This window comes from Podarcis bocagei (assembly GCF_964188305.1).
Source record: "Podarcis bocagei genome assembly, chromosome: 4".
NCBI lineage: Eukaryota > Metazoa > Chordata > Lepidosauria > Squamata > Lacertidae > Podarcis > Podarcis bocagei.
In genome coordinates, this window is record NC_138128.1 from 93,511,457 (window position 1) to 93,538,041 (window position 26,585).

Consider the following 26,585-nt stretch of genomic DNA (forward strand, 5'->3'; position numbering starts at 1 on the left):
ATCCATAATTCTATACTGAACAAAACAAAAACTGCCTAATGTGAGACCTACATGTAGCAAAACTCTAGTTTTCAGGCCTGCAGAATAAAGAAGCTTGGGCACAGCGTTGTAACTTTCAAAGAAGAGTGACTAAATTTCCTCCATTACACAATTTTTTACAAAACATGCCAAAATGGATTTAGGATTCTGAAGAATTCTAAGTCTGGTATATCAAATCTGAACGTGAAAGGGCTGCTTATGAATGGGAAATAACACCCCCTGTTCTGTTTAGACCTGGTTTTACTCTGCTTAGATGGCAAACTGTGAGCATGCAGTTATTTAACGTGACAACAACAAAAGATTGCCTGCGTAGGTAAACAGGGCCGGGTCCAAGACAATGTGTGCCATGCCCTCTTTTTACATATTCTTCACACAACTCAGCTAGAGAATAGATTAGTTGGGGAGTTTAAAAATCACACGGCTGTGCCTTGCTTGTCTTTGTGAGTTACACTGTAATGGGCAAGAAAATGTCTGACCGAACTCCCCCCCTCCCCGCAAGGGTTGGCACTGTTTATCCATATGTACACATTGATGGGACGCGGGTGGCGCTGTGGGTTAAACCACAGAGCCTAGGGCTTGCTGATCAGAAGGTCGGCGGTTTGAAACCCTGCGACGGGGTGAGCTCCCGTTGTTCGGTACCTGCTCCTGCCAACCTAGCAGTTCCAAAGCACAAGTGCAAGTAGATAAATAGGTACCACTCCAGCGGGAAGGTAAATGGTGTTTCCGTGCACTGCTCTGGTTCGCCAGAAGCGGCTTAGTCATGCCGGCCACATGACCCGGAAGCTGTACGCCGGCTCCCTTGGCCAGTAAAGCGAGATGAGCGCCGCAACCCCAGAGTCGGCCACGACTGGACCTAATGGTCAGGGGTCCCTTTACCCTTATCCATTGATGCATTTATCAAAGCTCTATTAATGATGATGGTGATTATAATGATCACTATTACTGTTTACCTGCACAGGTCCTGTAGCAGGGTTGGAGAGGAAATATCTCCTCCTGGCTGCCCCTCTATTCTCCAGAGGCCTTTCCTATTCCCTCCCTTTAGCTCCATCCACTTCCTTGTTCTCTCCATCTCGTCTTTTCTTCGTTCCCCCCTTTCCACCCTCCTCCTTCTCTCATTTTCTCTGCTTCTATCCAGCCACCAACCCTCCCCTCTGCTCCCACACGTTCTCACCTCCTCCAACCAGCCTAACTATAGCAGCCTAACTCTCCTCTCCCACCTCCCTGATGTAAGTGTTTGGATACGATTTTAAATTTCTCGCTCGGAGGGATACCCACAGTTTGACTGTCTGGCTTTGTTACTGATCTTTGTGAGCGGCACCGGAGACATTTTCAGGCTGAAGAGACGGGGGTGGGGGGTGAAATGCTTCGTGTTTCTGCCAGTTGTATAGTACAGCGGTTCCTCAGGTTAAGTACTTAATTCGTTCCGGAGGTCCGTTCTTCACCTGAAACTGTTCTTAACCTGAAGCACCACTTTAGCTAATTGGGCCTCCCACTGCTGCTGCACCGCCAGAGCACAATTTCTGTTCTCATCCTGAAGCAAAGTTCTTAACCCGAGGTAATATTTCTGGGTTAGCAGAGTCTGTAACCTGAAGCATATGTAACCTGAAACGTATGTAACCCGAGGTACCACTGTATGCGGAACAAAAAATATTCACGTCTTGGAACAGTGAGGGTTGGGCAAGGTCCTGAAAGCGCTGAGTTGTGTTCACAGGTTAGCAGAAATAAAAAATAAACCGGACCCAAGAAACCACGTGGAAAGGAGCAGTATTTTCTTGGAGGAGTAGTAATAATAATAATAATAATAATAATAATAATAATAATAATAATAATAATAATAATTTATTTATACCCCGCCCATCTGGCTGGGTTTCCCCAGCCACTCTGGGCAGCTTCCAACAGAATATTAAAATGCAATAACCTGTTAAACATTAAAAGCTTCCCTAAACCGGGCTGCCTTCAGATGTATTCTAAAAGTCTGGTAGTTGTTTTTCTCTTTGACGTCTGGTCGGAGGGCGTTCCACAGGGCGGGTGCCACTACCGAGAAGGCCCTCTGCCTGGTTCCCTGTAACTTGGCTTCTCGCAATGAGGGAACCGCCAGAAGGCCCTTGGAGCTGGACCTCAGTGTCTGGGTAGAACGATGGGGGTGGAGACGCTTCTTCAGGTATACTGGGCCGAGGCCGTTTAGGGCTTTAAAGATCAACACCAACACTTTGAATTGTGCTCGGAAACGTACTGGGAGCCAATGTAGGTCTTTCAAGACCGGTGTTATGTGGTCTCGCTCCCAGTCACCAGTCTAGCTGCCGCATTCTGGATTAGTTGTAGGAGAGCTTTTGGGGATCCCTTTGTAGCAGATGTTGGATCCAACCAAAGTCTGGACATGGTGCAAAGGCTCCTCTGGGATTCTCAGAGAGGAAATCCGATCACTGGTTTGGGCAGGGGCGGAGGAAAGGGGTGTCACCACTCAGCTTAGACTGAGTTTTAGCACACATGAAAAACTTAAAATAAATCTTTATTTCCTGATGAGCCTTTGGACTATAATGAAACTTAAACAGAAAACTATCTTTAGAGAGATTTTTCCTCTAAAAGCATTTTATTTCAAAAATCCAATTTAAATATATTTTTAAAAATCCAATTTAGATATATTTTTTTAAAATCCAATTTTTTTATCTTTTAAAAAAGATCATTGATTTTTATCCACCCTGATTCCAGGCATAAAGAGCAGAGATGGTCACTCGTTTAAGGGCGCAGAAGACAACTGGGGCTGATGAAGATGGAAGAGCAGCAATAAGAATTTAAGGAGATCCTCCTGGATCAAGACCAAAGCTCCATCAAAGTCCCTCATCCTGTTCTCACACTGCCTAGCCTGGTGCCTACAGGAAACCTGGAAGCAGCACAGGAGCACGACAGATGTAAATATGGCAACTGACTTTAGGTGAAAAGTTGGCAACTGTGATTTAAAACATGCTTCACAAATATGTACAATTCTAAAGCAAAAGATTTAAAAATGGGTTGCTGTTTTTTAAAAAAAGATTTACAGTGGGACTTTGGTTCTCAAACGCCTTGGTACTCAAACAACTTGGAACCCAAACACTACAAACCCGGAAGTAAGTGTTCCGGTTTGTGAACTTTTTTTGGAAGCCGAACGTACTCCATTTTGAGTGTTACGCTTCCAATTTGAGCGCCACACTTCCGTTTTGAGTGTTACGATGAGGTCCGTCTGTTTTTGCTATTTATTTTGTCCTGAACAAATTAATCCACTTTGAATTACTTTCTATGGGAAAGCACGCCTCGGTTTTGGAACGGACTTCCAGAAAGGATTAAATTTGAGAACCAAGGTACCACTGTAAAATAAATACAAATACTTAGCAATCGGCTGAGACATGAAAAGAGTGAATTAAGCAAACCTCAGTGGCTTTTGCACTAGATGGGAAGAAAGTATGAGAAAGCAAGACAGGATAGTATCTGGTCACGAGTTACTACTACTTCTTCTTCTCCTTTTACATTATCAGTATAAATCTGCAGACTGTTAGAATTCTGAAAAACCTGATCTTGCAGTGTAATCTTATTGGCCTCACTCTCAGATACAGCCCAAGGCCCCTAATGACTCGCCTATAAAACCACAGTAACAGTAAGTTCAAGTCTGAAGCAAATTGGATTGCTTGCATTATATACAGTGCAAACGATCAACTCAGTTTTGTTGCAACATGGCTTGGAACCGGGGGGTGGGGGGGGAGAGAATCTTATTCCAGATACATTAAGGAAATAGCTCAGCAGAATTATACCTTGAAAGCAGTTGCAGATGGCAGTTTCAGATAACTATACATATATGCGAAATTTGAGAAAGCTCTCACACAGAGCAAATATGCAAATGGTTTTTAAAAAGAACAAGCCATTTTAGAGGTGGCTATCTTTAAAGAAAATCCACATATTATCTCACTATATGCCATATATATATATATATAGTCAGGAATGCAGTACTGTTTTCAAAACCACAACCTTTTCTGGAATTTGCTATGTTCAGGAAACGGGCTCACGCACTTGTCAAAAGAAATCACTGTCAAATCAATTATAAAATGCATTTTAATATGCTGCAAGTTCACTTCCCAGTACCATGATCCTGACTATTGCCTGCAAAACCCCCCCTCAAATCGACATAATCCAAAACAGCCTTACTCCCTTTAATAGAAGTAACATTTTTTGTTTCTTTTAGGAGAACCGCAATTCAACTGCTTTAACAACTTTGCACTGAACACAAGAACACTGGTCCTCTATTGACATGTGCATTTCTACAATATATTTTGCTTTCAGACTGAAAGGGGAACATGTGAGAGACTGCAAGCACAAAAGACTTGATATTCAACATTCCTTCCATGGAGGCACAAAATAGAAAACAAAAAAAGTATGTTTCTGTTAAGGTAAAGGGACCCCTGACCATTAGGTCCAGTCGCGGACGACTCTGGGGTTGCGGCGCTCATCTCGCTTTATTGGCCAAGGGAGCCGGCGTACAGCTTCCGGGTCATGTGGCCAGCATGACTAAGCCGCTTCTGGCGAACCAGAGCAGCGTATGAAAATGCCGTTTACCTTCCCGCCGGAGCGGTACCTATTTATCTACTTGCACTTTGGTGTGCTTTCGAACTGCTAGGTTGGCAGGAGCAGGGACAGAGCAACGGGAGCTCACCCCGTTGCGGGGATTTGAACCACCGACCTTCAGATCTGCAAGTCCTAAGCTCTGTGGTTTACTGAAACCCTGGTCAGCCCTGCCAGCATGACCAATGGCCAGGGATGACAGGAGGCACTGATTCAGCACTTGCACAGCTTCACCTGACTCAGATGGTGAGAAGAGCTCAAGGTCAAGAAGTGTATCGCTGACATCTTGCTCCAGATCCTGCAATGGCCCCCAGTAGCAGCTGCGTATTCTAATTAGAGGAGGAGGAAATGGAACACTGCAAGACCCCAGAACAACAACATCATAGGGCTGAGCAGGTCCAAAAATTCTCCTTTCGAGAACTGGACCTGCAGGTTGGAGCGGAACTGTTCTACAACTGTATCTTCAGCAAGATACTGCCATTGATGGGATCAAGAGCGGTTAAGAAATCAAGGGGAATCAAGAGGAACACATGGCTCCGCTCTCTCAAAGGTTATCCATCAGGGCAGCCAAGGTTTATTGTGGTGGCCTTAGGATAGGGGTTTTAAAAACCACTAAGCCACTTGGGCTTGCTGATCAGAAGGTCGGCGGTTCGAATCCCCGCAACAGGGTGAGCTCCTGTTGCTCGATTCCAGCTCCTGCCAACCTAGCAGTTTGAAAGTACGTCAAAGTGCAAGTAGATAAATAGGTACTGCTCCAGCGGGATGGTAAACGGCACTTCTGTGTGCTGCTCCGGTTTCGCCAGCAGCAGCTTAGTCATGCTGGCCACATGACCCGGAAAAAAACTGTCTGTGAACAAACACCGGGCTCCCTTGCCCAGTAAAGCGAGATGAGCACACAACCCCAGAGTCGTCTGTGACTGGACTTAACTGTCAGGGGTCCTTTACCTTTTTCTTCTTTTTTTGGATGGGGGGGAGTGAGGATCCTTAGGTCTAGGTGCCAAATTTGGCCTTCTGTTCTCCATGATAAAGCCACTGGGACTTCCCTCAGTTCACACACCCATTACCAGCCCAACTCCTTCCTTCAACGCTTTGTTTGGCTGGAAAGTCTTCTTGAATTGTGGTAATGATTTTTGCTTCCCTGGAGGGAGTGTGCGCATGTGTGAAATTATGACTTTTGCATGTCAGAATGTAGCCTACAGTATAATGATATAACGGAGATGCAAAAGATTCGGATTATCATAAAAAGCGCAGGAAGAAATTATTAACAATAAGACCCACAAAGGGGAGGAGATTTTTAGAGTCTTGTTTGTTGGATATGTGGTTGTGAAACTTTAATCTGAAAACCAAATAAATTTATATATAAAAAAACAAAACACCAAATTAGACCTAATATAAATGAGATTAGCCACCAAAATCAAACTCTCACCTCTCATTAAGTTTGTACACATACTTAAAATACATATGTAACAGAGTTGTTTATAATTATATATTGGAAATGGTTTGTGTTCTTATGCAGCTGCATGTTTTGTACTTTGTGGATGTTCCATAGTCATACTATAAAGTAGTTGTGTTCTGTGTTATAAATCAAGCACTGTTAGTTGTTTCTTTTTGTTTTCCAGTGTATTTCTCATCAATAAAAAATTCGCTGTGGTGCGAGCAAAAAGAAGAAGATATGTTACACTCACTGCTCTAAGTCCTGCCCACCACTGGAAGGCTGCCAGAAAGGAATGCAATACAGTGGTACCTCGGGTTAAGTACTTAATTCATTCCAGGGGTCTGTACTTAACCTGAAACTGTTCTTAACCTGAAGCACCACTTTAGCTAATGGGGCCTCCTGCTGCTGTCTCGTCGCCAGAGCACAATTTCTGTTCTCATCTTGAAGCAAAGTTCTTAACCTGAAGCAATATTTCTGGGTTAGCAGAGTCTGTAACCTGAAGCATATGTAACCCGAGGTACCACTGTAATCATGACCCCGGGGTCCAGCCATGATCAAGACACACAATCAGAGGTTGCAGAAGGTACCTGACTCTGAGCCCGATGACAAGAGGCCACTAGATCTGAGGTTGGTGAGTAGGAGTCCCCTGGACCACAACTCAGGTCCACAGAGCCAGGGCTGGAAACTTTCATGGCCACTGTTCCCCGAGCCTGAGGAGCCAAGTGCCTCCTAACATACCTTGCCGGTTCAACAGCGCCATTGTGGGAGGCCAGGGATTGCAGAAGCGTAGACAGAGCCCCTAGACGGTTAAGTCCAGTCAAAAAGGCAACTATGGGGTTGCGGCACTCATCTCGCTTTCAGGCCGAGGGAGCCGGCGTTTGTCCACAGACAGCTTTCTGGGTCATGCGGCTTCTTCCCGCTTCTGGTGCAACGGAACACCGTGACGGAAACCAGAGCGCTCAGAAACGCCGTTTACCTTCCTGCCACAGCGGTACCTATTTATCTACTTGCAATGGCGTGCTTTCGAAGTGCTAGGTTGGCAGAAGCTGGGACAGAGCAATGGGAGCTCACCCCGTCGCGGGGATTCGAACCACCGACCTTCTGATCGGCAAGTCCTAGGCTCTGTGGTTTAGACCAGTGTTTCCCAACCGGTGTTCCGCGGCACACTAGTGTGCCGCGAGATGTTGCCTGGTGTGCCGTGGGAGGGAGGCGGGCGAGTCGGGCGGCGAAAGGCGGGGCGGCGGCGGCGAGGAGAGGCCGCCCAGTGCGGGGCTCTCGCCGTCTGCCTGCGGCTAGTCATCTGCAATGACTAAGGAAGGCAGCGCGGCAGGTTCCCTCCCCCCGCCTTTCTTTCAGATATTTATTGCTGTGCTGGAGGGAGCAATGGGATCCGGAGGCCCAGAAGGACAAAGGCAGTTGCCCACCAGTCGGGAGGAGTCTCACTCAAATGGGGCATTGCTCAAAGGGGAACGTCTCCCTCAAAAGGGGAAGAATGTGGTTTGCCCATGGGTTGGGGGGGGGGGAGAAGACACAGCGCCAGCCACCCATCTTTTTCTGAGCTGGCTGCTATTGAGCGGATGGCAAGGGAAACAACTGTGGGAAAGACAGCAACGGAGGAGCCGGGAAATTCTTGGCGTTGGCCTTAAGGCATTCAGAAGTGTGTGTGTGTGTGTGAGAGAGAGAGAGAGAGAGACCATGTTTATCAGATCTCTCACTTGAATCTGAAACTCTCGAGGGACCCTGTTTTCACACTTTTTAAACATTTTGAATGGATCACTTGTTTAAAATCTCACCACTTTTGTTTATATGGCATTGAAACGCTTTTACTACTGGGCTATGGCAAGAAGTATTGTCTGCAAATCCAACCTTTTGGCTTTCTTTCTTCTTCTTCGGGGTGAGGAGAGTGGAGGTAGGTTGGGGAAAAGTTCCCCAAAACTTTAGAAATACTTCCCCAGTGTATATTCTTGCTTTCTTCCAGTGTCCACTGCTACTTACGGTAACAGGGACACCAAAGCAAGACTCGGCCCCAGGCAGGATCCTGCAAAGGTTTTTCAATGCAAACTGTTGCAGGCCACCCCAGTCTACAAGTGATGAGAGAATCCAGGGGTTCCAAGTGCTTGCACAGGTTTTGTTTCCCCAGAATGAAGGTCAGTGGAGACTGTGGTGTCTTTAGAACATATGGTTTTATTTACACATCTATGCAACCTGAGCATAAAATGGAGGAGCTCACAGAATTAACCGATCTTCCTTCTCCGTTATGTATGAGCACCAATCAGACAACTGCAAAATGAGAGACAGTAATCAAAGCTTTGGATCCAGCCCAGAACAAGCATGTCTCTAGGTCTCCAGCTTCCATTCTGCTTCTAGCCCAGCTCACTTACATACAACTCTGAGTACCAAAAACACGCACAATCATTTCTGTTAAAAACAAAACCAGACAATGTAAAATACTTTCTTTGTGTTTATTTGATTCCTATTAAAGAGAATTACTTTATATATAGTCAATATAGGCACAGAGTTAATTTTTTAAACATTTTCTAATGGTGGTGTGCCTCGAGATTTTTTTCAGGAAACAAGTGTGCCTTTGCCCAAAAAAGGTTGGGAAACACTGGTTTAGACCACCGCGCCACACACATCCCAGCAGACAGAGCCACGGATAGGTGGACTGGAGGCAGAGGCTCCAAAGGTCTCAGTCCACCTCTAGCCTCTGTTGGGGAAAGTGCCTCACTTAGGAGCTCTCCATGGTCCTGCAACACATTGCCTGGCCTGCCTTACCCTGTGGAAATCAGACCCCGAGCTGGAAAACATTCCCCAATCCTCCTCTGCTTCCACTTCTCAAAGAGTGGAGGCCCTGCTGCTTCAAGGAGGAGGGCAGCATTCCACTTTCTTTCAGCTTTTCACTGCAGAGCTACAGTTGGCACGAAGCACAACCGTCACCCTTGCCAGCTTTCCTTCCCCCAGAATCATCTGGAGCGGGTGGAGCTGCCTGACGCTATCACAACAACACATCTGCTCTATAGTAAAAAGTTAAAAGGAAAGAAGTTGCAGGGAGTCAAGCGAGGCTGCTGGGGCGCCATGTCCTTGTGTCCAGCCCCCAAGGATGAACAGAATACTTTGTATACGTAAGTGGCTTGTAATGTTGGAAGCATGTGGTAAATCATGAAGATTTGCTTTGGATCACGTTTGGTGGAGCCAGCAGTCAAAGCCAGGTCTTCTGACTCAGATTAAAGGTGTAACGACTAGATGCAATATGTTATGGCTTAATTTTGCTAATGAGTAATTGTCAGATCAAGTTTACTGATACTCCACACGCCTTCAAATAAAAAAATATAAATTGATTTTATTATTTATTTAGTTGCGCCAGAAGCGGGACTCCATACAATAAAGGGTAAGGGGTAAAGAAACCCAAAAAATGCAAGGAAGTATAAAAGCAAGCAGCACGTTTTTCTTCGTTAAAAAATGCAGGTAAAAATTTAAACCAGAAACTCTTAAGGATTCTCTAAAAGTTGCTTTAGGAATCATACTACCCTGAGACACAAATTTTGCAAACTCATTCAGTTAAGCAGTTAATTTCATGACCCGGAAGGCTGTATGCTACTCTAAAGACCATCCTGGGATGAAAGCAATTGATGGACAAAGAAATCTGCTTTGTTTTTTCTCTACAAAAATTACACAACAGTAACAAATGCGGTATAGTTTAAACTCTTTCCTAGCACTTTGGCAAACAGGATTTCGCATGGAATGCCATTAAAATGTCGTCCCGAAATCTTACACATTTCTTCCAAAATAGTTGAGGAAGAACATTACAGCAACTTCATGCAAATGCATTCCTATATTTTGGAATAAATAATGACCCTAAGTAATTAGCTCCTTGTGGAACTACTTTAGAACAAATATTCTGGGCAAAGGCAGTTGTTGGGTTATTGTTATTGGGTTCTTCTCATTAGTATATTTGGTCCATTGTGCCAGAAGATATTTTGCCTTATTCAAGTTCAAGTTGGGGGTGGGCGGGGCGGAATACAGTACTGATAAAGCAGAAGTATAAAATTTGTTTTCCAGGGAATTATTCTAATCAATGCTATAAGAATCTTCACACATTAAGTATAGCAAATTAAAAGTATCCTCCAAAAGTGAAAACAGCAGCCAACAAAACCCAAGCTTTCCTTTCTACTGAAATAAAGCGAGCTTATATCCTAAGCAATGTTAAAGTCACACTTCCAGGAACAACAAGCATTTATTAAAAAAATAATAATACATACCTACATATATGTGTGTGTGTGTGTATTTTTATACACACACCCTACAATACATACAAGTGTCAAAACTGCCTCCAGTTTAGAATTTACACTGACATCCCACTCCTCTCCCCACCCCCAATAATTTTTATTAATTTTTTTCAAATATCTTAAAAACAGTACAACTTAACAATACTATTCTCCCACATCCCACTCCTGTAGACCAAGCAAAAGCTGCATTGTTGGGAGATGTAACGCTAACTTTCCTACCAATCATGGTTATCAAACCCAGAGCCCGCCACAAAAATTCACACTCCTTCCTTGTAGTCTAGGGGAATAAATCATCTCCCAGACAAGATCCCCATTCATACTGCAGTCCTTCCCTAGAGCAAAATCTCTTTCCTCTTCGGTGGGAGCAAAGCAATTCACAGTCATCAGCAATTCACGACAGTTAAATGCTGAAAACATTCACTAGTGGCGAAATAAACTCATATGCCCCCAGATTCCGCGCATGATAGTGTCTGTGCTGTTTCCAGGGTGAAAAACTGAACATGCTTTGATAGCTGGTCACTAATTAAACAGATTCAAGTGTTTGGGTTTTTTTATTCCTGATCCATAACATGGTTAAGCAAAATTACTAGACTTTGAGCTGATAGCAACCCCGTTCCAATGTATAGCTCTGCACATAAATGTGTTACAAGAATTACCTGAGAGGCTCAGTATGCTTACTGAATACAAGCGGGTCTATATCGGTAGATATAGGAATAGACAGCAGAGAGTTTTTAAAATAATTCAGCACTCTCAAAAGAGGAGCAATGTTTTTAAAACCAAGCGCTCAGCTGTTCTTACTCTAGCAAGTTTCTCAAAGGAGTCCTTTATCCCCACAATGAATGAGAGCTGAACACTCGTTGCACAAATCTGTCCCAATTACAGTTGAGGAATTTCCAAAGAATAGCGCCACAGATGGATAAATATTACCTGTGTCTGGCTCGCATGCCTTTTAGATGTGCAGGAGCTGACCTGAACACAGATAATGTACAAAAGAACGAACTACTGGAATTTGCAGGCCTAACGCAGAGTGGCTCTTCCATAGATCTGTGTCCTGAGAGTTTCTTTAAGACTTTGTGTGCTACTGTTATGAAAGACATACAAATCACTTGAAAGGAGAGAGAAACTCGCAGTGGCGTAGCGTGGGGGGTGCAGGGGGGGCCGGCCGCACCAGGCGCAACATCTGGGGGGGCACGCTCGCACTCACAGCTCTCTGCCCCTAGGGCAGAGGGGGCACAAATTACTTGCCTTGCCCCGGGTGCTGACAACCCACGCTACGCCACTGGAAACTCAAGTTCCATAAAACAGAACTATGTATATTTTCCAACAATACAAACCAAGGAGGTTTCAAACTTCCATTTGAACCCAAGTACAAATAAAAAACAGATGAGACGTTTCCACTGATTTTTAGAATCCTGTTTAAATATAAACACTTTTCTTCTTTAGAAGAAATTGCCGTATTCTTAGCAATTAAAAGAACCCTCCGTCATGACGACACAATGAAAGATATTTAGTTACTGATCCTTCCATGGACATATTACTCACCTGGCGATTTCATGTAATATTGCTCAATATCAGACATGTCCGTATTCAGTGCGCACTCCAGATAGCTGAGGATAACTTTTCTACTGAAGTAGTACCTCATACCCATTAGAAAGAAGGGCAAACAGCAGGTCAGCAGCAAGGACTTGGTCACAACAAAGCACATTACTATGGAGATAAGGAAGAGAAATAAACGATACCTGTCAGAAAAGAGAATTCAGTGTTGATTTTGGAACACAAACCCAAAAGTCACAGATATTATACAGCAAACATTCTTTGCACAATGTATTTCATTTTGCTTATAGAACAGGCCTTTTAAACATTTAAAAAAATGTTTTTTTTGTTCACTTTGTTCACTTAAGAGAGTCTTCTAGCTTCAATTACTTTTTAAAATGCATGATCTCAAAACAGAGGCCTGTTCAATGGTTATAAAAACAAGGCTTTCTCCCTTAAACTGCACATTCCTCACCCCCCCCCCAAATGGCTGTAAGGAGGAATCTTGGAGCCTCCACTTCTGTTTTAGATTAACATAGGGCCCCCACCCCTCGTTTCTATATAGTTTCAGAACTGGATAAAAATTAATAAATGGATTTATTTTTTTTTAAATGTGGTTGTATAGCTTGTGGCAAAGACTTTCCCCCTAAGGGTCTGAGAGCAAACTGGGAGCAATGGGGGAAACTGAAGCGGGGTGGACTTTATGACAGATTAGTCAATCCTGAACACTTTAATCTCCAGTTACAGGTAGGTAGCTGTGTTGGTCTGCCGTAGTCGAAACAAAATAAAAAAAAATTCTTCCAGTAGCAACTAAGTTTGTTACTGGTATGAGCTTTCGGAGGTATCTGAAGAAGTGTGCTTGCACACAAAAGCTCATACCAACAACAAACTTAGTTGGTCCCTAAGATGCTACTGACTGCAAGAAGATCAATCCTTTCCATTCTGAAGGAAATCAGCCCTGAGTGCTCACTGGAAGGACAGATCCTGAAGCTGAGGCTCCAAGACTTTGGCCACCTCATGAGAAGAGAAGACTCCCTGGAAAAGACCCTGATGTTGGGAAAGATGGAGGGCACAAGGAGAAGGGGACGACAGAGGACAAGATGGTTGGACAGTGTTCTCGAAGCTACCAGCATGAGTTTGACCAAACTGCGGGAGGCAGTGGAAGACAGGAGGGCCTGGCGTGCTCTGGTCCATGGGGTCACAAAGAGTCGGACACGACTAAACGACTAAACAACAACAAAGGTGCTACTGGAAGGACTTTAAATCTCCAGATCCACCCATCAATGGCTCTGTTTGTGCCAGAATGTGACCCCCCTCAACCCTGAGGTTTTCAATGGAAAAAGGGTTGCCCATCGCTGCTAAACTGCCATTTTCACAGCTGGGTTGACATATTCATGGAGCTATCCACTACAACCCAAAGGTATGGTTCCTGGCCAGTCACTGTCAGTTGAGAGGTTACCTGACTGCACATGTGAAATAATGGTATTAGGCACCACCAGGCCTGCTTTTACACTTGTTTACACTGAGTTGCATTCGTCGTTTTGCCGCCCGTTCCCTCCGTATGAAGAGGTCCCTTTAGAGATCTTCACAAACTCTTTTGGTTTTAACGCCCCCGAAATATTTCACAGCATCAGCAAACTTGGCCACCTCACTGCTCACTCCTAACTCTAGATAATTCATGGGCAAGTTAAAAAGCATATTGTCAGGGAACTGCCATCAGCTCAAAGGCGAGAGGTGGAAGGGCAGTGGTGTTACAGGGAGCCTCCGAAGATCTTGCGAAGCAGCTCTTCCTCTGGCGAGGAGGGAAGCCCCACCTCCAGCGGGGAAGGGGCGTAGGGACCAGAAGATGCTAGGGAGAGCTTCAACACGGGGCCTGAGCAAAGGGGAGGGGAGGCAACTCCCTCTTTGCCAGCACCCACGCTGCGCAGTAGGTTTGCGCGCAGAGAGAAGAGGAGAAGGATGGGGGTCACACGACTGTTATGCTGGGGAAGGTATAAGGACCGCCCACTCCCAGATTCTGCTAGCAACTGAGCAGACATGGACTTGCGACGCTCTGCATTGTAAATAGTTTGTACAGATAATAAAGACTGGAAAAGACAGGTTGGAGTCTTGCCTGTTTGCTCTCGAGCAACCACACCACCACCTGACACATATATACCAAGGGTAGGCAAACTAAGGGCCAGGGGCCGGATCTGGCCCAATCACCTTCTCAATCCAGCCCGTGGACCGTCCGGGAATCAGCGTGTTTTTACATGAGTAGAATGTGTGCTTTTATTTAAAATGCATCTCTGGATTACTTGTGGGGTATAGGAATTCGTTCTTTTTTCTTCTTCTTCAAAATATAGCTGGCCCCCCACAGGGTCTGAGGCACAGTGGACCGGCCCCCTGCTGAAAACGTTTGCTGACCCCTGACATATACCAATCCTTGGGAGATTCCACTTTGACAACTTTCCATTCAGAGAACTAACTGTCCATTAGTCTTCGCTTCCTGCAACGTAACCAATTCCTGATCCACAAAAAGAACTTTCCTCTTATTCCTTGACTGCTAAGGTACAGTGGTACCTCAGGTTAAGAACTTAATTTGTTCTGGAGCTCCGTTCTTAACCTGAAGCACCACTTTAGCTAATGAGGCCTCCTGCTGCCGCCGGAGCACGATTTCTGTTCTCATCCTGAAGCAAAGTTCTTAACCCGAGGTACTATTTCTGGGTTAGCGGATCTTGAAGTTTATCTGTAACCTGAAGCGTCTATAACCCCAGGTACCTTGTTCAAAGCTTTTTGAAAGCCTTAAGTCCATAGTGTTCTAAAATAATTGAATTGTAGAGTTGCAAGAGATCACAAGCGTGATCTCGTCCAACCCCCTGCAATGTAGGAATGTCAGCTAAAGCAGTGCTCCCCAACCTTTTTATCGCCACAGACCGGTAAATGTTTGATAATTTTTCCATGGCCCGCTTGTTTTGAGCTGAGCCCCCCCCCCCCCGTGCACTTACCTCACGGCAGCTTCTCTTCGGTCCCCGCGGAGGACCCGCTCCCTGATTGGCCAGGAGGAGCATCAGTGTAACAATAGCGAATTTTCATTCGCAATTGTCACACAATGGGCAGGCTTGAGAGGGCGCAAAGCTCTGCGCCTCGGCCGCCCGCCACAGTGAAATGATTTGAAGTTCCTCGGGTGGCTCGGTGCCGATTGATCCACGGACCGGCACCGGGCCGCGGCCCGGGGGTTGGGGAACACTGAGCTAAAGCATCCATGACAGGTGACCATCCAAACTCTGCTTCAAAAACATCCAAGGAACTCACCTTCCATCTGAGTTCCACTGACAACTGGATCACCGCTAGCTATCGGCTTGTGGACACTCTCCAAGAACTCTTACAGGTTTTTGAAACCGGACTGGCCCTTGCGTGTTGAGGTCCCCAAGCCACCCTCAAATAAAACGCAATTCACACAGAATTTTTGTTTCGGGTTTTTGGCATAATTTTGGGGCACAACTTTATTGACTACAGAACGTGAGTGGTTGCTTAGGCATTGGTTTGCGACTATCTGTTCCCACACAGAGGTAGGAACAAGCAAGCCTGCGGAAGTCAGTAAGAGTAAACATTTTTGGGGAGATAATAGAGCTGGGCGCCAGGCTTTCACCTCTCCCCAAATGCTCCCAGGGGCTCTTGCGTGGCCCTAGCCCCTTGACAGGGGTTCGGACAAGAGCATGGTGAGACCCTGGATTCCTTTAGCGCAGCGGTTGGTCCCCAGATGTTGTTGGACTACAACCCCCATCATCCCTGACCACTGGTCATGCTGGCTAGGAATGATGGGAGTTGTAGTCCAACAACATCTGGGGACCCACAGGTTGAGAAACACTGCTTTAACAGAATACGCTTGCAGCAGCAGCAGTATTGGAGGGGCAGGCACAGCCAACCACATCCCCTCCGCCAACCAAAACTAACCAATGCCGAACCGCAACCTTACAAGTTGTGACAATTTGCTACGCAGTAGGCAAAAACCTAATCCGCCAAATGGAAAAATTTCTACCAGGCCCCTGCCCCAAAGCAGACGACCCCACGACAGGCATAGCAAGGTCAATGCAAACAGGCCTAAATATAGGGAGGGTGGGGGGGTGATCCGATGCGCGCAGCGAAAAGAGGCAGCTCAACGCTGCGCGCAGGGAATAAATAGCCCCTTGGCCTGTCAATCATAAATTGCAACATCAAATTCTCCCTAACGACCAAGAGGTGCCCAATAAGATTCGTGGCCATCCAAACTAACCCGCCCAGCAACAGAGGGATGTCTGATTTGCCCCCACCGCAACTCATGCTCTCCATGAAGGAGAACACGCTCTGCAAACACCACGTCGACTCTGGTTCAGCAAAGTGTGTGGCTATCTTATCTTTAACAATACTTTCCACCAGTTATCCCAGGACGGATGCTAAGTTAATCGGTCTGTAATGTCCAGGATTCCACACACCCCTGGATCCCTTTGGGAAAACCAGTGTGACAATGGCTACTTTCCAGTTCTTGAGCTGATCTTAGAATCATAGAATCATAGAGTTGGAATAGACCACAAGGGCCATCGAGTCCAACCCCCTGCCAAGCAGGAAACACCATCAGAGCACTCCTGACATATGGTTGTCAAGCCTCTGCTTAAAGACCTCCAAAGTAGGAGACTCCACCACACTCCTTGGCAGCAAATTCCACTGTCGAACAGCTCTTACTGTCAGGAAGTTCTTCCTAATGTTTAGGTGGAATCTTCTTTCTTGTAGTTTGGATCCATTGCTCCGTGTCCGCTTCTCTGGAGCAGCAGAAAACAACCTTTCTCCCTCCTCTATATGACATCCTTTTATATATTTGAACATGGCTATCATATCACCCCTTAACCTCCTCTTCTCCAGGCTAAACATGCCCAGCTCCCTTAGACGTTCCTCATAAGGCATCGTTTCCAGGCCTTTGACCATTTTGGTTGCCCTCCTCTGGACACGTTCCAGTTTGTCAGTGTCCTTCTTGAACTGTGGTGCCCAGAACTGGACACAGTACTCCAGGTGAGGTCTGACCAGAGCAGAATACAGTGGCACTATTACTTCCCTTGATCTAGATGCTATACTCCTATTGATGCAGCCCAGAATTGCATTGGCTTTTTTAGCTGCCGCGTCACACTGTTGGCTCATGATCTGAGGGATGTCTGTATGTCATCTGGACCTGGTGATTTGTCGGTTTTTATTTTGTCTAATAGGCTGATCACGTCGAGCTCGATTAAGTACTTAATTTGTTCCGGAGGTCCGTTCTTAACCTGAAACTGTTCTTAACCTGAAGGACTACTTTAGGTAATGGGGCCTCCTGCTGCTGTCGTGCCGCCGGAACACAATTTCTGTTCTCTTCCTGAAGCAAAGTTCTTAAGCTGAAGCACTATTTCTAGGTTAGTGGAGTCTGTAACCTGAAGCGTATGTAACCCGAGGTACCACTGTAATTCATTCAGTTTCTCTGCATTCTCCTTAGGCGCATCTCTGGCTCTCTAGATATCCAAAGGTCATTTCCTAGAGTGTAGCACCCAGAATTGGGCACAGCAATTAAAATGAGGTCTGACTAGTGAGGAATAAAGTGGAACTATGGCTTTGTGTGTCTTGGAAACCCTGGTTCTATTAATACAGCCTAAAATGGCATTAACCTCCCCCCCCCCCCCAGCTGCATCACACTGCTGACTCATGTTCGGCTTGTGATCAGCTGCAAACCTGAGATCCTGTTCAAATTTACTATTGTGAAGCTAGCTAGGGTCCTCTCTCCCAATCCTATACACATGCACTGAATTATTTTGCTTTGCCATAACACAGAAGTTTGTATTTCTCTGTTTAATTTGATTTTGTTTGTTTCAGCTCAGCTTTCCATTCTATCCTGATCACTTAATTTATTCCTACATGTTTCCCTCTCCGTTTGACGTCATCTGTAAAACTGGGAAGGAGAGCTAACACCTCTGAAAATCTAATTATTTGTTAATAAAAGAACTTAAATTGCAGCCTTTCTGATTTAGAATTTGAACCACCCAGAGAAGCTAAAAAAAAAGTGTAAAAATATAAAAGCGTGAGTCATAATTAATAACTGATGGAGTAGCAAACAGCAACACCCCTACAAAAATAACCTCAGTCTTTATATATATATATATATATCTGAGAAAGTATCCCTCCTAGCTTCAGGATCATGCAGCCACGTGGAATTGTCTATTAAAGATGTTTGCTTTTTTCTTTTTTGGCTTCTGTCTTAATGTCTGCTTTACTGTATTAATCTGCATTTGTGCCCATGTGTTTCTATATTTGAAAATAAACATGTTTTAAAACAAACACACACAGAACAACAACAACTGAAAGGGTGTCAGCAGGCAAAAAAACCTACGGTATTAACATAAAATAATATTGAGTATATTACAGAATGTCCATGGCGGGGGTATGATATACTGGGGAAGGGGGTTCCAAAGGCTGGGCACCACCACTGAGAAGGCCCTGTTCCTTTCCATCTGGGCATCTTCTGCAGATGACCTCAGTGAATGGGCAGCTTCATTAAAGGTTCCTTTGGAGTCTGGGGGGCAATTTTGAATTTCATTTGCAAACAGACCAACAGCCAGTGCAATTGATGCAAAAAATAAGTCAAAGGCACACTGTGGCATTTGCCTCCTAGGTGGGTCATAAGGAAAGGGTTAAATGAGTGTGATGTGATTGGCCAGTGGGAACCCAAGGGGAGGAGTTAGAGTTGTGTGGAAGTCAGTTCAGAGTTGGGAGTTGGAGAAGGAAGAGGGATGATAAGTCTGTGGGTTGGTCGAGTTGTGTTGTGAGAGAGTGAGAGGAACTGTTAGGTGGAGTCAGATAGACAGTTGGGATAATCAGTTTGACGTTGTTAGAAACGTGTAGGTCAGTAAAGAAACTAAGATTAAGAAACTGACAAGAAAAATTAACTGAAACCATAAACTTGTTCATGCTTATAAAAATAAACTTGATTATTTGTTAATGTTAACAACTGTCTGGACTCCGTGTGTCCCCGTGAGATACGGGGTGGTGGCAGCGGAAAAAGCAATCGCAGTGGTAGCACAGGGATCAACAGACCGTCAAACGTCCGGGGACCCTGTGTGATCGCCACAAAAGTGGTGGTAGCGGTGGAATCACATCAATACCTGCCACCACAAAAGCGGTAGGCAAGCGGTAGGATAACAGCAATACCTGCCACACACACAAAAAAAAAAACAGCACCAATCAATTGTCCAGCAATAGCATTTTGTCCTAGCAGCAGTTTCTGACAAAGGAGACCAAGTTACAGTGGTCCAGGTCGTCTGACTGCAGCCAAGTCTGCCATCCCTAGAAACGGGCACAGTTGGTCAAACTGTGCAGAAACACTCCTGGTCACAGCTGCCACCTGAGAATCCAGGAATAAAGTCAGATACAGAACATTGGGAACCTGGTTTTTCAAAGGTAGTGCAACCTTTGAAACAGATTGAGGTTGAATTCTTACAAGACAGAAGTACTGTTTTGGGAGGACAGGGGGCGGGCGGGTGTGGAGAACTCCCTGATCCTGAATGGGGTAACAGGTGCGCAGCCTGGGAGTCATTTTGGACTCACAGCTGTCCATGGAGGCGCAGGTCAATTCTGTGTCCAGGGCGGCTGTCTACCAGCTCCACCTAGTACGCAGGCTGAGACCCTACCTGCCCGCGGACTGTCTCCCCAGAGTGCTGCATGTTCTGGTTATTTCCCGCTTGGACTACTGCAATGCGCTCTATGTGGGGCTACCTTTGAAGGTGACTCGGAAACTGCAATTAATCCAGAATGCGGCAGCTAGACTGGTGACTGGGAGTGGCCGCCGGGACCACATAACACCGGTCCTGAGAGATCTGCATTGGCTCCCAGTACGTTTCCGAAGCACAATTCAAAGTGTTGGTGGTGACCTTTAAAGCCCCAAACGGCCTCGGTCCTGTATACCTGAAGGTGTGTCTCCACCCCCATCATCCAGCCCAGACAGTGAGATCCAGCGGCGAGGGCCTTCTGGCGGTTCCCTCATTGCGAGAAGTGAGGTTGCAGGGAACCAGACAGAGGGCCTTCTCGGTGGTGGCGCCTGCCCTGTGGAACACCCTCCCTTCAGATGTGAAGGAAATAAGGAGCTATCTTCTTTTTAAAAGACATCTGGAGGCAGCCCTGTTTAGGGTAGTTTTTAATATTTAATAATATATTGTTTTTAACACTTGATTGGAAGCCGCCCAGAGTGGCTGGGGAAACTCAGCCAGATGGGCGGGGTATAAATAATAAATTATTATTATTATTATTATAACCTTCTTCAAAACAGGTTCTGATTCTATTGCTGGATTGGCGTCTAGACAACCAGATTCATTCAGGAATGCCTAGAGCTGGGTAGCTACAACTCATGGCTCACCTAGAAGAACCCAAGAGTCAAACCTTCTGCAATGGCACCACCAGTCACTTCAAAGATTCTTCTCTCTCTCCCTGAGCATTGATACCCAAGAGGAAGGAGTAATTAAAACACCTCACAGTAGCTGGCAATAAATTCAAAACCACGTCTAGAAGCAGATTTTGTTCCCACGTGCCTCAGCGGGGAGGGAAAGTGGTCCGTGGACTTGATGAACCTGGTCTAGCTTTCTGGCACAACCTGGACAACTCCTGCAATTAAAAATACAATTTTCCTCTGCCTCTGCATGGTATCGGACCAGGGCTCAAACTTCATACCGTTTCACAGCCCATGGCTTGCTAACCACCGTGTTGATAGTTCCTATTTTCAATTTTTATTTTATACCTACTTTCCCAACATGGGTGGCGCTGTGGGTTAAACCACAGAGCCTAGGACTTGCTGATCAGAAGGTCGGCGGTTCGAATCCCCATGACGGGGTGAGCTCCCGTTGCTTGGTCCCTGCTCCTGCCAACCTAGCAGTTCGAAAGCACACCAGTGCAAGTAGATAAATAGGTACCGCTCCGGTGGGAAGGTAAACGGCATTTCCGTGCGCTGCTCTGGTTCGCCAAAAGCGGCTTAGTCATGCTGGCCGTATGACCTGGAAGCTGTACGCCAGCTCCCTTGGCCAGTAAAGCGAGACAAGCGCCACAACCCCAGAGTCCGCCACGACTGGACCTTTACCTTTACCTGCTTTCCCAGCTAGAAAAGACAAGGGCTAAAGTAGACACGAGAAGAGATCTGCTCGTTAAAATGCAGAACTTAAGAAGGAATATAAAGATGAGCCTTGTTGGATTAAGCCTACCAAGTTCAAACTCCTGTTTGTTTGTAACCAGAGTTCTCCAGATGAGTATGTGAATGCAATGCACTTTCTGCTTTGTTCCCTGGCAACTGACATTCAAAGGCACACTGCCTCTGAACTTGGGAGGGAGCAAACAGCCCCTGCGCCTAGTATCCATTAATAGCTCACTTTTCCATACATTTGTCCACCTCCCTCTCTCCCACATACACAACCCTTTGCATCTAAAGCTAGCCAAGATATATAAAGCAATGGGGCTTTAGGTCTTAACTTCCAAGAGATGCTAATTATATGTTGCTTGATTATGATGACATATCACTATTATTTATTACTTCCTCCCCCGTGATTACTCTTGGTAGTGTATAGGGAAGGAAACCTGAACCCTTCTCTCGCTTGCCAGGATCTTGAAGAGTGCTCCTGCTTGCATGCAGCAAGTCTTAGGGGCCAATGGGAGACTTTCCCTAAGCCTATCAAATGGGGAAGGGGTGGGTAGGCTATGCTTGTAATTAAATAAAGAAAAACTGACTGCAAGCAATGAAATTAGTGTCAAGTATAGTTAGGCCCTTAGGAGCAACCTCAGCATTATCGTATAAATTTAACTCTTTCGATTCCGGCCTACAATTAGTTCTGTGTACAGTTTAGCCCCAGTTATCTATTTGGGTGGACGAGGGTGGCGCTGTGGTCTAAACCACCGAGCCTCTTCGGCTTGCCGATCAGAAGGTCGGTGGTTTGAATCCTTGCGACGGGGTGAGCTCCCGTTGCTCGGTGCCTGCTCCTGCCCACCTAGCAGTTCGAAAGCACGTCAAAGTGCAAGTAGATAAATAGGTACCACTCCAGCGGAAAGGTAAACAGCGTTTCTGTGCACTGCTCTGGTTCGCCGGAAGTGGCTTAGTCATGCTGGCCACATGACCTGGAAGCTGTACGCCGGCTCCCTCGGCCAATAAAATGAGATGAGCACCGCAACTCCAGAGTCGTTCATGACTGGACTTAACAGTCAGGGGTCCTTTTACCTTTACCTATTTGGGTACTTGCACCTTCATGTCTAATATTGGGCATATTTGTAATCATTGCTTGAATAAAACACAGCGTTTATACTTTAAAAAACAAAAAACCCTCACACATTATGATTTTCTCACTAAGTTTATACATGCACAATGCATTTCATGTTCATTCCGGGACAATCCTGTTTACATCTACTTGGAAGTAAGTCCAAATGTTGTTTAACTCAGAGCGGCTTACTTCCATGTAACAGGATTACCACACTAAAACAGCATATTAAACGAGGTTGGAAAGAAATCGAGTACATCCGTCATTCAGTCAAACAAAATCTTAGCTGATTAAATACTTGACTAATTTGACACTCGAATAAAAGCGAATTGTTCCAAAGCAAAAAACAGGCTTCCTATGTTCTGTCATTTTAGGAGGCATTATTTTGGAAGAAGCGTCTTCTCCTCTGTAGGAAAGGGGGAACTTTTGCAGATACTTGCATTAAATAAAATACTTGAAATTAATTGTTGCTCAATTAGTCAGGGTACTTTTTAAGAAAATCACTTGGGAGAATAGCGTGGGGAGAGAAATGTGACTCTGTTGGATTCTCCTGGAGCGTTCAGTGCCTTTCGTGACTACTGACTATGCATACGATATCCTTCTAGGATGCCTCGCAAGGATGAGATTAGGAGGCACTGTTTGGCAGTGGTTCCACTTGTACCTGCGAGGCTGATCCCAGAAGGTGTGCTGGGAGACTTGATGTTCCACCCAATGGCCAATGGCTTCCAGCTTGCCACAAGGTTCCATCTTGTCTCCCTTGCTTTTCAACATCTACATTGAAACAGTGGGAGAAGTTATCCGAAAGTTTGGGCTGAAGAACCATACGTTTGTGGCACCTCTCAGGTGTGCTTTTTTAAAAAATCTTCTATTGTGTGGAGGCAACAGAAGCGACACTCAGTTAATTCAGGAACGAGCGAGATAAACAAACGGAACTTGAACCATATAAGATGGAGGCACTATTGGAAATTTGTGCGAAGATTTTTAACCTATTTTGAACGGGACTGCACTACTCCTGAAGCAGCCGGGGCATAACTGGTTGTCTGTTTCGTTGATTTAGAGTGCAGGTGCTGACCTTTAAAGCCTTAAATGGCCTCACAGAGGCCCGGTTGGTTCATATGGGGGTTTTTGAAATAAAATGTGGTGGTGTTGTCCCCCAGAAACTCCCATATGAACTCATGAAATTAAGGCAAATGCGGGAGAAAAATGCAGTCTTCTGGGTTGTGGTATTTATTCTCTCCCAAGTGAAATCCACTAGGCTCCCTATTATTTTTACAGACAAGCAGGATGAAAATATTAGACTATCACTATTCTTTATGGAGAGATGAGATGAAATCAATCTTCCTGACCCACAACTGAACTGACGCGCTGGGGAGTAATTCAGAGAGAGAGGCATTTTTACTTGTTTCAGGGTGGATGCAAATACACTTATCCTTTCCCAGTCATCAGAGGCATCTGAAGTCTTTGCACCCCCAGAATTGAATGCACCGAGGTAGATCCGTTCTGAAATTCCCCCTCACAACAGTGTTGTCAAATGTTATCTCTCCTCCTTGGTCAGAGAAAACCTTTTCTGCCAATCTGAAGCAGAAGTCAGTGCCAAATGGCTGGTAGCTGTGCAATCACAAATTCTTCTCTCCCTCTGCCCCCCCCCCAAGTCCTCAGAGCAGTTTTGCCATTTGCTACAAACTCCAGTTTTCCTTTAAATAAAATATGTCTATTAAAATTAAAAGCAGGCAAGTCTGCTGGTAGAACAGAGGCAAAAATAAAGACTGAAATGCAACCAGTAAGTTCTGGACACCAATCGACGGCGGGGAGGGAGGGGGAGAGAGAGAGAACTGCACCAAAGCCCCTACAGAATGATGGGACCATGAAGATCTCGAGATCTTTCCTGCAAATTATAACGTGCAAGGCTGGATTTTCTAAGGAAATGAGCAAGGCAAGCTCATTTGCTGCTCATAATCAGGTGGCGTGGAGGGGAGGATAAACTGTCTGGAATAGTCAACGATAATTAGTGCTTGCTGCAGTTTGTGTGCATAAGCTTTAACAGGGCACGGTTGATCTGTTTAACTAGCAAGCATTTGGCCTTTACAAGGTCCTCATATAACACTTTGAGTGACCACTATGGACATTTATAACGGCTAGTTAGCCAGGCAAGATATAGTGTCCTCTCAGGTCTGTGCTGAAAAAGCACCTCTCTCTGAGCTCTTGCACCAGCTGGGGGAGGCGCCTGCCATATGAGGCATGCACAGAGCACATGTAAAGGAGGCATGCACAGCCAAAGAGCTCCCCTCCGTGCCACAAGATGCGTGTGCTGCACAGAGCATGTAGCGGTTTGAGCACACCTGCCAGAATGGAATGTGCATGGATTTGGCTCCGATTGCAAAAGCTAACTCGGGGCCGCAGTGGTTGCATGCTCTTGGCTGCAGGAGCTTCCTCCCCCGGAGGCCGCTTGCCAACTTTGCACCTCCGCGAAGCGGAACCTGCGACAGTCGCCGCTTGGCTGACCCTGTCTGCGCGTCTCTGCAGCCTGCAGCCACGTCCCTGGGAAACGCGAGACGGCTTCTTTTGGCCGGCAGCTGCTCTGCTTTTCAGACATGCTGCCCCCTTCCCCCAAGCGCAGCGAGGCAGTCTCGCTGGGCTTTCCGGCGGTAGGAAAGTGGCAAACGCTCGCCTGGCGCGCGTCACGTGTGAACGCTGCCCCGCGAGGGCTAAAGGTGAAAGGACTTCCGAAATCCGAGTTCTGCGCCGAGCCGCAGGAAACTCGCGCAAAGGTCCCTTCGCCCATGTTCCCTTGCCCCGCCGCTGCTGCGGAGTGACTCCGAATCGCCGGCGAAGGAGGAAAGAGGGAGGCGCGCACCTTCCGCAGGAGGGACCTTGCGGAGGAGATGCTCTCTTTTCTCCCACCCGCAAGCAGGAACGTGCCCGGCGCTGGGGGAGTCTAGCCCCCGATCTGGAGGCGATCAGGCCGGCTTGGCTTGACCCGGCCCGGAAAGGCGCCCCATCTCCGGCCCGCAGAGGGCCCCCTTCCCTCTCTCGCGCGCGTCTGCTGCGCGCTCCGGCTCGGCGAGGGAGATGCAGCCGGGCGCGCCGTCGGTGCTGCGGGAACGGAGCATCCGCCGCCTCCTGCCGGTACCGCGAAGGCGCATCCATGCTCCCCGATCCTCCCTGCTGTGCACCGGGAGATGCGTGGGGGGGGGGAGTTAAGGCGATCGCTTCCGGTTCTTTCCCACCCCCCACCCCCGTGTTCGCAACCGCGATCGCGCTTACCGGCCATTGTCCCGTAGACCATCTGCGTCCAGGGCTGGTCTTTGAGCCCTCGGAAGGCGGTGTTGGGGATCCTTTCCATGATGCCCTCGTAGAAGATGCGGCGCACCACTTCCTGCTCGGAAGGGTGAAACTCCCTGATGCAGACGCCCTTTTTCTGGTCCTCGCCGTCGGGCGCGGGGCTCGGCGGAGGAGGCTGCGGCTGCAGCTGCGGCCCCGCGGCGGGCGACCCGGATCCGGCCCGAGAGGAAGGCCACATCTGAGCGGACGAGGAGACGAGCAAGCTCTCCTTTTTGGCTCCTGAAATCGAGTCATGATCTTCCGCCACTATCTTAGTCTCACAAACCATTTTGGGAGACAGACAATGCATGCAAACCGGCCGAGGAGGGGGGGAAAGGGGGGCTTAGGAAATGTCGGGTGGGGTGGGGGGGAGAAAAGGAAAAGGGGGGAGAAAAAAGGGGGGGAGAAGCTTGCCTGCCAAGAAGCTGCTCTACGCTTGCAGCTTTTTTTTTAATGGTGCGGAGGCGGCGGTGGCGAAGGGAGAAAGGAGCTCCGCCGCATTTTGGAGAAGTATTTATAATGCAGCAGAGCCGATTGCCGCTTGCAAGGGGGTCCTCCCCCCCCCCGGTCCTAGCGCCCTTTCCCCATTGGTTGTTGCGTTCGCTGGCTGGTGGGGCCGGGGGCGTGGCGGGCCGGGGGAAACGCCTCCTCTCCCGGTGCTCTCGGTGGCAAATTACTACAGGCTTCGTTGCGCCCCCCCCCGCTTTGATGTCACCTTTCAGCGCTCCGAGTTTCCTGCTGAGCCTTACAGAAATCCTGTGCCAAACTGTTAGATGTGGCGCCTCGCTGGGGGAGAAGAAGGCGACTGACTTCGCTTGCCGGGGTGGGGGGGAAGGTGGGAAGGCTCGGGGGCGGGTCGAGGGGGCTGCAACTTCCAGCAGCTTGCCGTGTTTCCACTTAAAACGACACTCGAGCAAGGGAAAAGGGAATCTAGGAACAGAATGCTGCAAACGAACTGCATTTTTCATTTCAGCGCGAGGACATGCATGTATACATATACATATATATGCATGCGCGACTTTTGGTTTCCGTGAACGAGGGGGAGACAATTTATTCGAATGCACACTTCAGATATAAATCAGATCCGCAGCCTTTTTTTTTTTTTTTTGCAAATTTTTTGGT

General features: G+C 46.7%; 1 protein-coding gene across 6 annotated transcripts in view; it reads right to left on the minus strand.

Moving 5' to 3' along the window:
* NAT8L (N-acetyltransferase 8 like) overlaps nucleotides 1-26,277 on the minus strand; it is a 52,147-nt gene extending 25,870 nt beyond the window's left edge. For 5 of the 6 annotated variants that reach the window (XR_014007559.1, XM_081191884.1, XM_081191883.1 and 2 more), the window contains exons 1-2: nucleotides 25,407-26,277; nucleotides 11,890-12,054 (exon numbers count right to left, since the gene is read on the minus strand). Coding sequence is in view for 5 of the 6 variants with exons in the window: in XM_081191884.1 (XP_081048010.1) it covers nucleotides 11,890-12,054; nucleotides 25,407-25,773 (532 nt within the window). In the remaining variant the exon portion in view is untranslated. The remainder of the gene's footprint in view (nucleotides 1-11,889; nucleotides 12,055-25,406) is intronic. The other variant, XM_081191881.1, reaches the window with a different exon arrangement.
* Between the last annotated feature and the right edge of the window lie 308 nt (nucleotides 26,278-26,585).